Genomic DNA, 14186 nt, shown 5'->3' with positions numbered 1-14186 from the left:
GAAAAATGCTTTAATTTTTCAGTAGTGTAATGAACCATTTCATATTAGATTACAATGTACATGAGAAAATGCAGTGGATATTTTGCCCATGTATACATGCATGCAACATCAATAGGAACCACGGAATGCAATTTGCCCCTTAGTATCATTTTACTGTGCAAATTCCATAGCCACAGAATGAATTTGAAATTTTCCATTTTATCAACACACTACGCACATCACTATAATACCAGATGCCGCAAGCTACTCCCTTCCTGCCCTGCCAGCATGTCGCAGTCCTGATTTGAAAGGGTCACCTACCTTCAAAGCTGAAAGGGTCATTCAGTTCCCTTGTTTATGCAGTCCTTGATATCAATGCAGACAACAAAAGTCCTAGATACAGTGGCGGTGTTTGCAATGTAGATATCTGTTTACTGTGGACTGGATGAGACCAACGGCAACTCATTTCATATGTGTCACTGGACAGCTATTCTACTTGTTGGTCATTACAGACTACATTACTAGTGGCAAAAGACTCCATATTCCATTATCCATCTAATAAGCTATTTTCTCCGCTTTAGCCATTTAATTAGGATTAGTCTTAAGTTTTTCTCCATTTTTCATTTCACTATGCAGTTTCCTTTTACTTTACATGCCTTCTAAATCAGAACTTTTTCAAAAGAAATAAATGTTTGCTGATAGATGGAACAGGCAATAAAAGCATAATCAGAAAATATATTAATGTAACTCTGCAGAAATGTTCAATAAGGATGAAAGCTTGCAACATTTAGGAGTATTTTGAGTGAAGAATAATGTGTAGTAGATTTAGATTGATATGCGAGTGGTCGTGGGCTCATATTAGAGGCATAAAGAAAACACCTTTGTTCTCTTATCCATCATACACATTTAATCTAGGGGATTCTACTGCTCACTCTCTTCGCTTTGTAAGTCAAATCCAGAGATGAAAAAGAGGAATTTTATATGTTTTGCCTGACAGCAGTAATGTTAAACTATGAACAGTTTGGGATGTTTCTGCTTCTGATTTATGTGAATTCTTTTCTTTTCCTTCAAATTTGGTCAGCTTGTACTGAAGAAAAAACGTTAGCTATACAAGAAAACATTATTATTGCATTTGTTAATATGATGTCTAAAGCAATGATTCTATTCCACCCCACTGCCACCAGAAAATAAAACAAGTGAATAAATATATTTCAAATCAAGAAAAAACTATAGGAGTCCATGTGGCACCTTAGAGACTAACCAATTTATTTGGGCATAAGCTTTCGTGTGCTAAAACTCACTTCATCAGATGCATGGAGTGGAAAATACAGTAGGCAGGTACAAATACACAGCACATGAAAAGATGGGAGTTGCCTTACCAAGTGGGGGGGGGGGAGCGGTCAGTGCTAACGAGCCAATTCAATTAAGGTGGAAGTGGCCTAGTCTCAACAGTTGACAAGAAGGGTGAATACCAAGAGAGAATCACTTTTGTAGTGCTAATGAGGCCAATGCAATCAAGGTGGCCCATTTCAAACGGTTGATAAGAAGGTGTGAGTATCAGCAGAGGGAAATTAGTTTTTATAGTGACCCGCCCGCCCAAATAATGTCCAAATAAATAATACTTATGCCCAAATAAATTTGTTATCCTCTAAGGTGCCACAAGGACTCCTCTTTGTTTTTGCTGATACAGACTAACACGGCTACCACTCTGAAACCTATAGGAGGTATGTGTTGGTTTCAAAGCTGATAGCTAATTTATACTGAACCTCTCGTTTTCTCGTTATACTTTTTTGCATTCTACATTGATTGCTTAGTTACTTTTTCATAGTTACTTTCGCCTAGTACAGTAAGCTGTCCAGAGCTGGGTCACAGAGCTTAATAGCCTGAAAGGATTCCCATTAACAAATAAAGAGAGTTTAAAAAAATTCCACTTAGAGAGCAGAAAAGTTGATGTCACTAGGACCTCATCATCTGCCCCTCTAAAAAGCCATCTCCGTGGAGGTACGTCTTTAATTCACCAGATCCTCACTGTCCTGAGGGTTGGACTTAGTATATAAATGCCTTGATGCACTTCAAGTTCTGTTGGGTATAATAGGTTCCAAAAAATACATGAGGTTGTTATTAAAATTCAAAAGGCACATTTAAGAGTGACTGAGCTAGAAAATGTTGTAGCAAGCTAGGATGAAAGAATCTCATCCTATGATTAGGACAATAAGGCCTGGGGAAAAACTGGATGCCACTGAGAATGAGATGAGATTGTTGAATCCTCAAGCTTGTTGGAATTTCTAAGCAAATATCATTGGGAGCATTTGCTGCGTTTTTTCTACTTGTCTAGTCATATTACTTGAGTGAGTTGTGCACAGCCCTGACTGTCTGTGTCATGCCAGCATGAAGACTTCCTGTGAAGAAACTCCAGGTACATTCACTATCCATATCTACAGCGTGAAAATTCTTCTTTCATGTCACGCACTCATGATGAGGGATAGTGCTGAACACTAGGAGTTCTGCAGAGAAAATAGCATTTAATGTACTTTGTATAGGAATATATCAAGACTGTATAGCGACATTGCAAGAAACAACTTTCAGAATTTATTATTGCATCAGTTATCTTGTATATTGTTTTGTAAACTGAAATGTAGAGAGTACTGAGGTCAAGTTTATGCATTTAGAATAGCAGAGAAGGCTCAAGGAGAGCTGAACCTATGGAAGCCTCAGAGGCATATCAGTGCATTTTGATAGCTTCCAGAGAAGAAATTTGCAGTTTAACTAATTGGGGGCAAATACCCACTAGGAGCTAGTATTAATGTTACTTTACAATATATACACCTTTGCTGACTATGCGTTTATAAATACGGCATGGAGGTTTGTTCGTTTTTTTGTTTTTTAATTGGAGCTGTGTGTATGAATGATTATAACATAGCAGAGGTACTTTTCTGCCTCACAAATAATGTTGAAGTTATCCCATGCCATGTGCTTTTTTGTCTGTTTTATTCCTGGGTTCCTGCTTTTTTGTCTGTTTCATTCTAGGTTTCATACTAAGCAGAGATCTGATGTGGGAATACTGCTTTCCAAAGCAGTATTCCCACATCAGATCTCTGCTTAGCATGAGTTTACATCAGTGATCAATCTACTATTTTTAACAAAGTCCAGTGACTTAAAAATTAAAGAGACTATAACCAAAAAAGGAGAAGCTGACATTTCATAGTCCAACAGCTGAAGCTGATATAAGGACATGGTCTGCATCTGCAGAACCCTCACTGTGTCTGAAAATGAAACTGGTTTGGTTTTCCACATAAATGCATATTAAGCACAATCTGGCTGTGATAATCATGGAGATAAGCTCCAACTTCTGTGAGTGAGGGGGTAATTTTTCTAATGATTCCTTATTAGTAGCCAGAACAACAAGTACCAGAAATGGACTATTGCTTTTTCTTTGTGTTTCTGAATGTTACCTGGTGGGAGGAGGTGAGACATCTATCTAGTAAGCTGGTTTTCCCCAGCATGAGTGCTGGCAAAATTAGCACCTGTATTACAAGCAGCAGCCGCCAACAATGGTGCAGTAACTATAGACAGGGATCTGGCATTTTTACCACTTAAGCAGATGTGCATGACTGAGTGTTTAAAACACCCACGACTGCCTGTTTTAGCACTTACAGCATTGTAGCACTGGGGTAGCTGTAAAACAGGTACTTTTTTTTTTTTAGTGCAGTCAGGGCCAAGAGTGGGTCATATCACCAACCATTGCTAATAAAGAAACCAGCCATTCCAGTTACACAAACAGCTTTGACCCCCTTTAAATGACTTTTATTGTTTCAGACGGGCCTCTGTCACAAGACACGCTGATAGCTGTTGGTTACTGCTAACAGCTCTTATCCTGGAAAGTACTATGATGTTCATGGTTCTTCATATGTTTCATGTGGCTTAATGTTAAGACAGGCAAGTGCTCTATTTATTAATGCCTGACAGCTGAGCAGTGACGCTAATGGATTGTGTTCTGTTAACAGACAAAAAGATTCCCAGTCAGTGCAAGTGACACTTAGGTTGTAAACTGCCAAATTAGGTCATAAGATCCCAAATTGGACCTTAAGCCTCATGGAGTAGGGACCATTTCATGGCATATATTTGTAGGGTGACCAGATAGCAAATATGAAAAATCATGACAGGGTGGGGAGTAATAGGCACCTATGTAAGACAAAGCTCTGAATATCGGGGCTGTCCCTATAAAATCAAGACATCTGATCACCCTATATGTTTGTACACCATGTGGTACAGTGGAGCCCCAGTTCTGTTAGGCACTAGTGTAATATAAATAATAACAGCGGGAAATCAAGCATTTGTTTCCTTGCCAGGCATTCTTTTTCAATCTGGGCATGTTTCGTCTCAGGCTTCAGAGACTGGAAGAAACCTGTCACCTGTGGCTACTTCAGAGCCTCTAGGGGCTGTTCTTAACTGAATTTGCTACTATGTGTCTTCTAACCATTCACTCCTTTTGTTTAATTGTTTTGAAATGTCTTTGTAATTAAATGAAATATTTTAATAGTAACTTGATTATTTTCCAAATGTTTTTCATGAAATTGTATAATTCCTAGATGTGATCTTTTCCAGTGCCATACCAAAAAAGGAAGTATGACCTTTTGAAAATGTCCCTTAGGTTTCCTTCTCTAGATATTGTTACTGTTGTTTTATTTATAATTATGATTGTGAATGCCTCTTTGTTAATGAGAATATTCTCACAGGGAATACTAGGAAGGAAAGCGGCTTTTCACCATAATGAAAATAATGGAATTTCAACAAGATTGCATCCCATGTCAGTTTGTCATTTTCATCTAAATGTATTGGTGGGGAGGGGAAATTAAATTGCTCCCTCTTAGTTCATCTTTTTGAAATCCAGCTTTCAGACAAATCTCAGTGAGGTTGTTGCATTGTGAAGTTTCACAGATCAGCATTTTCAGTGATTTATATCTTCACATTAATTCAAGAGCTCTTACCACTTTGAGGCTGCACTGGGTCTAGCTTCAGCTGTTGGCTCTATTGGCAATAGGAATTGAGGTAATAGACCAAAAGATGCATCATTAGTGTACTACTTATGTCTTTTTTTTTAATAGAACATACTGTATATGTAGAGATAGTAGGCCAGATCATTAACGATTTTAAATGTGTATAGCCTCATTGACTTCAGTGGAGCTACATTGATTTACACCAGTTTGAGAATCTGATACAGTGGGCCAATCCTGCTAAATTCCCAGTGACTTCAGTGGGAGCAGGAGACCTAGTTTCTTTATAATGGGATTTGATCTTTGACTGTATTCTGTTTAGCATGTATATATTGTTACAGGGTAACATTATTAAGCATCTTTGTTTGAGGCTTCATTTTTGAGCAAACAATGCTCAAATATGTAATTCTATTTTAGTTGACAGTGTGAATTTTCGGTAATGCAACCTTGTCTCCCAACGACTTCAAATTTTGTAATTCACAGAAGAGTGAGAAGTTGATCTTTGTTCTCAGCATTGTATTAGATAGAGTCATTGATTTCTGCAATTTACTTTGAGAGGAATCACATTGTTTCCACCTTTGTGGTGAAGTGTCTGGGGTCATGCTTTCCTATATAATCTCCTGTAACAAGCTTATGAAGTTGGCAGTTAGGATGCCCTTGTATGGGTGTTAAGATGTCCTTCCATTACTAGACTTCATTCATTTGTGTTGTATTTTTGTCTTTAAAAGAGTCATTCATGCTGGCATTGCATCAAAGATGAGTCATTATAATAAACTGTTCTCTGAATTGGTTGATAAAGTTTTACATGGATTTCCTGATTGGACAACTTGAAAAGGGAAAATGGTTTGAATGCATTGTTCAAACCATTAAATCATTACAGAGCATGTGCTATATATTAGAAATAACAACGTACCTCTCATACTATAGGCTGGTACAAAATACCTGTAAGTGTGCAAATATATGCAATTGTATATCAGAACTATCATGAAGTGCACATTACATATCCAAGTGATTTTATATATCTGTCTAGATTTTTGTAAGGTCACCCATCCCCATCTTACCTTTTTATAGTTGTTGTCCTTCCTTTCTTCCTATTTCCCATTCCTATGGACACCATTGTTACTTTCACTCTTCGTATCATTTTCACAATTAAATTGCAAGCTCTTCAGGGTAGGGACAGTGTATTTTTTATTGTCTGTGTTGAGGGTGGAATCTACAAAGCAACTTAGGTGCCTAGATAGAAGTTAGGACCTTAACTTCCATTGATTTCAGTGACTGATTTCAGTAGAAGTTAGGAGAATACATTGATTTGTGGAATCCACCATGAGTGTCTTATGAATAATAACATTGTATGTGTGCGTGTGTCTGTTTTTCCTTACTCCTTTCCTCCTTTTGCACAATATCTCACATGCAGTATACTTTTCCTTTGGATTTGTTGCTCTCAGTTCATTTTTGCCACCCTGTTTGTCTCTAATTGTAGAATGAGATCCATAACTTACTGAGTTAGTACAGTTCAACATTCAAACTCATGTTTTCTACAGGTCTCTTGTGAAACTCACCAACCTTAATCACTTAACAAAAACAACATTTAAATAAAATAAAATTTCTGAGTCACCCACTGATACTTCCACTCTCAGTAAAATGTATGTGTGCATCATTTTATTCATCTATTTAGGTGCTAATCCTCAAAACCCTTCTGCATATGCATATGTAACCCACATTCCTCCTGGGTGTGGTGTTCTGTCCCCTCTAGTGGCACCAAGACCACTTAGAAAGAGAAATGAATGAGTCTGCTCTACCACCTTGGCTAACAGTCATATGGCTTTTAGCTCATGCAGTAGAGGCTCATGCACTAAGCTCCAGAGGTCCCAGGTTTGATCCCGCTCGCCGACAACCAGGGTCCATTGGTGTTACACATATATTTAACACATGTGAACAATCCCAGTAATCTCAATGGGATTGTCTTTATGTGTAAAGTTATACATGTGGAGAAGTCTTTGTGGGGCCTTAGATTTTAAATTTCTTGAGGTGATAATCCTTGCCCTCTGTTTCTTATTTACATCATAGAGTACACTATTTACTCTCAACAAGCAATTAGTGCCAGTTGTGGTCTTGCCTACATGACTGCACAGGGGCCCGATGGGGAGAAAAGTTCCCTCCTCCCCATACTCCTCCATGGCTTGTCCACTTTTCTGCTACATGTATTTGGAGAAGCAGGGCCACATGCCTGGTATTTTCTTCCATCTGCCTTCCTCCACCATGCAGTTGGGCAGATTAAGTTGATAGGGTCATGGAATGGGTGGAGCCTTGGCTCTGTATCTAAATGTGTCAACCAGCACAGCTGACCCAGTATGAAGGGAGTAGTAATCTGCGAGCGGTAAAGATTGGTATCCAGTTACTACTTCCTGGGAACAGAGTGGAAGAGCAGGAGAGGAACTGTAGCACAGTTCCTTCCCTACATTGCTCCTAGGGCAGCTCAGCTACATGCAATCCTTTTCTCTAGGCTAGAAGTAATAGGCAATCTAGCCCTAAATAATGATGATGCCATTCAGTGGGACTTGAAATTAAGCAAAAATGAGTCTGCCTATCAAAAGCTATAACCGCAAAACACATGTATCAAGTTAAGTTAATTGAATGCAAAATTTCTGGATTATGAACAAAATTTTAAAAAGCTCCTTTGTCACTTCGGAGCCTAAGCCTCACTTATTTTCAAAAGAAACTTTTGAAAACTTCTTGTTACTTTGGTTATCTCTAGTTATACATTAGTTTATATCCTGCGCTGAAATCAATATCCAAGTAGTAGTCACATAATAGGTTCTGAGCCTACTAAATGATAGTTCATGAATAAGCGCTAGATGAAGAAGGATGTCATATATTAAGTATAAGTCTCTATGTTGGTTGTCCCAAGGTAAACTGTCTTTTTATGTCAGTGGCAGAGCACTTGTATTGGAAGCCAAGTTTTTGTTGCAACAACTTTTAAAGAAAATGCAAAAGTTGTTTTGTTAATGATAATCCAGGTCTCTAACCTGCAAAAGACAGACTCTTACACCTGCACAGAATCCCATTAAATTCACTGGGAATTCAGGAAGGATATAAAGGTTCACCCATGCACACCCTTTTGTGAGACTGAGGCCATAATATGTTCAGCAGAATCTTCATGAGTCCTGTGATCACAAACAAGGTACATGTTCTCTTTTTCGCATGTGCAAAGGAGATTCCTATGTTGTTTGCAATGTTGTTGTAGCCGTGTTGGTCCCAGGATATTAGAGAAACAAGGTAGGTGAGCTAATATATTTTATTGGACCATATTCTTTTGGTGAAAGATACAAGCTTTTGAGCTACATAAAGCTCTTCTTCGGGTCTTCTGTGAAAGAGGTAGCTTTTGAGAAGACCTGAAGAAGAGCTCTGTGTAGGTCGCAAGCTTGTCTCTTTCACCAACAGAAGTTGGTCCAATAAAAGATATCACTTCACCCGCATTCTCTCTCAAAGGAGATTCCTAGGCATTTATTGTTACATAGTTAATTTCATCTACTCTTGTGTGTAATGAAAAAAATTCTTAATCGTTTTAGGAAAAACTGTCAGAAGAGGACAGAAAATGCAAAGAAACTATGGAACACATTCATATGGCAGTAGACGAAGATTCAAGAAGTGAAAGTAGCAGTACTGAAGAGGAAAAAGAAAAGACAAAATTGCTAGTAGAACGATTGAAAGCTCTGGAGGTAAGAAATAAAATAACTTTACACATAAAAGTATACCACTTCTTGTAGTGGTACTGAATCAGTGTGGTATAAATCCTGTCTTTCTCAGTTCACTTAGACTCATGTAACTGTATTTTTTATCATGATTCATTTATCAAGGATGAGCAAAAAGTTCCATCTTGGAACAACTCTCTTTAATGTCAAGGATCATTTATCCTTAAAAAGTACTTCATAAATAATTTTAATTCAGTTCAAGCTATAGGCTCAATGACACCCACTGACACTATCTGATAAAACTTGTGTCATTCTGACTTTGTTTCAAGTGTTAATTTTTTAAATCGTGTGATTTAATAACTATCATAAAAATGGCATTACTTCACTCTGGTGTTTACTGCTGAAGTTGCAGTATTTGGTGTACTTATTGTGGAAAATCTCACAGTCCTTAACAGACCCCCAGGGAGAATGCACCTGAGTAACTGCACTGAGTTCAATGTGTATGTACTTAAGCATGCCGTAATAACATCAAGGATCAGAACCAAAGACTGGACCAACATAGAATCAAATTCTGAAGTTCTTATTCGGTGCTCAGTTCATTGTAGTCTGTTCAGGTTTTTATATAGTGGTTCAGCAGTACCGTATAAAAATGCTTTCTAGTGATCTCAGCAGGAGTTTTGCCTGAGTAAAGATTGAGAAAAACAAGGAATAAAGATTCAGTCACTAGGGCTATAGATTTCTGGTTTAAGCAAACAGGAAAATTCTCCTTCTGCTTCATAATCACTTGGTTTGTACTCCAATTCAATTAAAAATCAAATTCAATATTAGTGTCCTGGAAGATTTTGTAAACCAAAAAGAAAACAAAAAGTGGTAGGTGTGTTCAGATCTAAGCACAGGCCTCACCTAAAATGATACGAGGTCTTTATAATTGTCTGTAAATATATTTTCCTTTTAAAGACCCACACAAATATCACTAAAATAAACATATTAAATGTTAATTCTCACTAATCCTACATAGAACAATTGCTTCATAATGTGTAAGCATTTTACCTAGGTCTTTAGAACTTGAAATAAACAAAAGCTCTTATTCAGTTTTAATTTTATCATTGATGTTGAGTGAGTTGAGGTTACTTGTACATTTCTTTTTCCAAATATGCATAATTTGAGCTCCCTTGGCCTTGTTTTTAGTCAATCTACATGACTGTTTCAGTCCTTTATGGCCTTTCAGCTGATAAGAAGTCATTCAATAAAGTCATAACCTTTTATCAATTATGGCAAACTGCCTAGAAAGAAGAAAACATAACATTATGGACAGACAGGCTCTGTCTCTGGGAGGTCAGTCAATAGGTTTCCTCACTGATGTCAGTTTTGTGCAGTAGCTTGTAAAAAACCATGTATTAGCAAATGCCAATACTTCAAGAATTAATCTACATAAATAGTCTAATGAGCAGTCAAAGAAGAAAAATGAACTGCAGGGCCAACATTAATTGCGCGCAAAGATAATTAAAACAAAGTGTTGTTAATTGTGTGTTGGTTTAATGGTATATATCCTTGCCCTTGTTTTTTCTTGGAGGGTATAAATTTTTATGTCAAAGGGTGAAAGCTCTTTGGTTTATTAATCAAGAGACATACATTTTCTCGGTTACTTGCAATTAGCAGTTCTCATCCTTTAGTATTCTGAGAGTAATTAATCTTAGTATTTCATTAATGTATTTAAAAAAACAGAAAATGGGTATTTGACATTAAATCCACAGTAAAGCAATTAGCAGATTCCTTCATCTTGAGTATTCAAATTATTACAATTATCAGACATGATTCATAAAATTAACAAGTCTAATAAAGCACATATGAAAGTTAGTCCATCCATCTGTGCAGTGTTGTGCATTAAGATTATGCCTTTAAGCAAAACTCGTGAATAAAACTCATGAATGTCTCAGGACCACATTGTGCTATCATTAGCATTTGCATGGAGGTAACTGACAGCAAGATTTGGCCCACTGTATGGTGACCAATGCAGAGCTGTTTGGAAATTTTTTCCTCCTCTGGATAGATTTGGAAAAACTGGAACTGGAAAATTTTCAGCCAGCCAAAACCCAAATGTTTTTGGCTGAAAAGTTTGCAATTTTGGCCGAAGTGTTTAAGATGAAAATTCAAAATTTTCTGCAGAAAGCAGACTCTTTTAATGAAAAATGTTATTTCATTGGAAACTCAATTTTTCACTGAGACAGTTTTGTTGGAAATGTTTTGACCAGCCTTTGATCAATGGAAGACCATTTGGAGGAGCTGATTCCTTTTTAAAAATTATTTGTTGGCCCAGTGCATGTTTTTAGCAGTAGTATTTTTTGGGGGAAACAAATTGTTACAAGAAAATATTTTCATTATATATTTATCTCTACAAGTAGTGGATTGCTGGTATTAGCATACATTAATATCAGAAGAAGGCATCAAGAAATAATGTAATATATAGTTAGATGTAACATAGCATATCATGCAATGAACCCCAGCACAATGGGACACATGTCACATTCAGTCTGTGATTTAAAAACCATGGTAAACCCCTAAGTGTAAACACTGCCATGAGTAGTAAGCACACTATTTATATGCTAGAGAGTATTTCCATTCACCAACTATCCAAAAAAATTAATTTTTTTCTCAGTTATTTCTCTTTCCAAGTCTTAATACTTACTTTTGATTAAATTAATTGCATGTATAACATTTCTGTTAGTAAAGTATATCGTTTGGGTTGTGTGGAAGTAATATCATTTCCTGCTTCCTTTGTGAGCAGGATACATTGTTCTAAACAAAACTGCTTGTTACTTGTAGTAGAGAATTAGGACTAAGGCCTCCATTCAGGAAAGCATTTGCTTAAGTGGTTAAGTTCCAGTGGCTCTGCCCAAGGACTTTCCCGAATAGGGATGCATTTCCAAATATAAGGAACATAAAGGCCCTCAACACTCATTTCAAATAGAACTGGTACTTTAAAATAGCCTTATAGATTAATACAATAGACAGAGATACTAAGTATATGTATCAGAGGGGTTGCCGTGTTAGTCTGGATCTGTAAAAGCGGCAAAGAGTCCTGTGGCACCTTATAGACTAACAGATGTATTGGAGCATAAGTTTTTGTGGGTAAATACCCACTTCGTCGGATGGATGGAGTGTATATTACACCAGAGGCAGGTGTAAATACACAAGCAAGAATCAGGCTAGGGATAACGAGGTTAGATCAATCAGGGAGGATGAGGCCCTCTTGTAGCAGTTGAGGTGTGAACACCAAGGGAGGAGAACTGCTTTTGTAGTTGGCTAGCCATTCACAGTCTTTGTTTGATCCTGAGCTGAGGGTGTCAAATTTGCAAATGAACTGAAACTCAGCAAAAAGAAAAGGAGTACTTGTGGCACCTTAGAGACTAACCAATTTATTTGAGCATGAGCTTTCGTGAGCTACAGTTTCTCTTTGAAGTCTGGTCCTGAAGTTTTTTTGCTGCAGGATGGCTACCTTTAAATCTGCTATTGTGTGTCCAGGAAAGTTGAAGTGTTCTCCTACAGGTTTTTGTATGTTGCCATTTCTAATATCTGATTTGTGTCCATTTATCCTTTTACGTAGACATATGTATGTGTAGACATATGTATATGTATACCAGGTAGTAAAATAAGAGCAGATAATCTTGGACACAGTTTGAGATGGGAATTTGCAAGATGCACCTAGTCTCATCAAACTAATAAAAGCTGAAATAAAGCATCTGATTATAAATAATTTTGTATCACAGACTTGTAATGTCTTTTCAAGCCTTGTGTATCTGCCCAACTGTATTACTTCCTTTGGAAGCCATCCTAGTCATAACACCAACTCTTAAAAATCCTAGTCAAAATTGTTGGCCCCCAGTTGAAATTTAATTTTAAAAGTTGGCAGAAATATATCATACGTGTGTGATTTAAAAATATTTTCAGTATATAAATATTTTCACAAATATTGCTAATTTATGTCTGTGTAAATATGTATGTACACATGTATGTATGTACTGCCGGGAGCTGGGCTTACCGGTGGCATCATCTAGTAGTTAGGTCATTGGGCCCTCAATTTCCCCCTCCCTGTCTCTGGTGCTTCCTGTCAGCAACTCCTCCAGAACTGGGCTGACCTGCCTTTTGGTGTGTATCAACTCAGTCCTCTAGCTGGGTCACCACTTTAGCTCGTCCCCCCTTTTGGGGCAGCAGCGTTCAACAAACTGTAGAGGGTCCCATGTCCTTCTGACAGGAGAGGATCCTCAGTTTATCTCCTGGCCCCTGCAGATGGATGGTCCTTCCCATGAGGCTTTCAGCATCTCCATCTTCTTCTTACTTCTGGGAGGGGTGGAAGTGACAGTTATATCCCTGTGTGACAAGGGCATTTGATAAAGGAGCCTGGACCTTTCCACTCCACTGAGCTCTTACTCTGGGCCCTATGAGAGGAAAACAAAGTCAGGCACCAGGGTTTGCCTCAAGACTGCCTCCTTCGACCACTTCCTACTATCCACCCCCTTCTACAGTCTCAAAGTCCAACTTACTATAGCAAAGGGGGGAAAAAGGGGTAACTGAACCTTCAGCCTGGCTAGAGACACCTGATAGTCCTTTCCTCCCCAGCAGAGGCTTTTGTGGCAGCTTTGGACTGGAGCACTCAGGGTAGATCTCCCCTGTTCCCCCATCTGAGTTGTCTGGCTCCCTTTAAAGTCCTTCCTCCAGCTGGAGCATGCTCTGTAGGTTTGGGGAAAAGAGGGGGTGCAGAGTTACCGCGGCCCAGAACTGCTCTTTAACCCTTTCCACTCTAGTGTGGGATTTATACTCCTCATCACGCTTCCCTCCTCCCCCACACACATGTTCGTTCTATGAATATTTGACACTGACTCACGAATTCAGCACATATTTTAAGAGAAGAGATCATTTGCATCAAGAAAGTTTTCACATATTTAGCCAAATATACAATTTCAACACCTAAGAGATTCCCAGGGTACACAGGTTTCAGAGTAGCAGCCGTGTTAGTCTGTATTCGCAAAAAGAAAAGGAGGACTTGTGGCACCTTAGAGACTAATCAATTATTTGAGCATAAGCTTTCGTGAAGTGAGCTGTAGCTCACGAAAGCTTATGCTCAGATAAATTTGTTAGTCTCTAAGGTGCCACAAGTACTCCTTTTCCAGGGTACACAGAGTCCTTCCTTTCTCTTCCGAGCCCTTCCTCATCATCCTATTGCGGGAGTGTGCTGTCCCTGCACTAAAGACAGTAATATATTTATCATTAATCTAGGGAAGAATTTGATCTAGTAGAAAAAAAAAAAGGTTTTGCTATATACTAAATGTCTTTGAGGAACAGCAGACTAAAGCAGAGGAGTTACCCACTATCAAAACCCTAGCCCCAAAGAAGCATACCAACGGGTTATTCAGCTTATATTTTTATGCTACCTATATAGGAAAAAATAATCTTATGTTCTAGCTCCATAACAGGAAGAGAATTCTTTGGATGCTAATAGTATTTGGAATACTGAACATCACCG

At 38.0% G+C, this 14186-nt stretch overlaps 1 protein-coding gene across 15 annotated transcripts in view; it reads left to right on the top strand.

The window, feature by feature from the left end:
• NCKAP5 (NCK associated protein 5) overlaps nucleotides 1-14186 on the top strand; it is a 623444-nt gene that overhangs the window by 427847 nt on the left and 181411 nt on the right. For all 15 annotated transcript variants that reach the window (XR_012154214.2, XM_073305284.2, XM_073305277.2 and 12 more), the window contains one exon: nucleotides 8543-8692. Coding sequence is in view for 14 of the 15 variants with exons in the window: in XM_073305284.2 (XP_073161385.2) it covers nucleotides 8543-8692 (150 nt within the window). In the remaining variant the exon portion in view is untranslated. The remainder of the gene's footprint in view (nucleotides 1-8542; nucleotides 8693-14186) is intronic.

This window comes from Lepidochelys kempii, chromosome 11 (assembly GCF_965140285.1).
Source record: "Lepidochelys kempii isolate rLepKem1 chromosome 11, rLepKem1.hap1, whole genome shotgun sequence".
NCBI lineage: Eukaryota > Metazoa > Chordata > Testudines > Cheloniidae > Lepidochelys > Lepidochelys kempii.
Note: the sequence above shows the minus strand (reverse complement) of the source record. Positions and strands in the feature narration are given on the sequence as shown.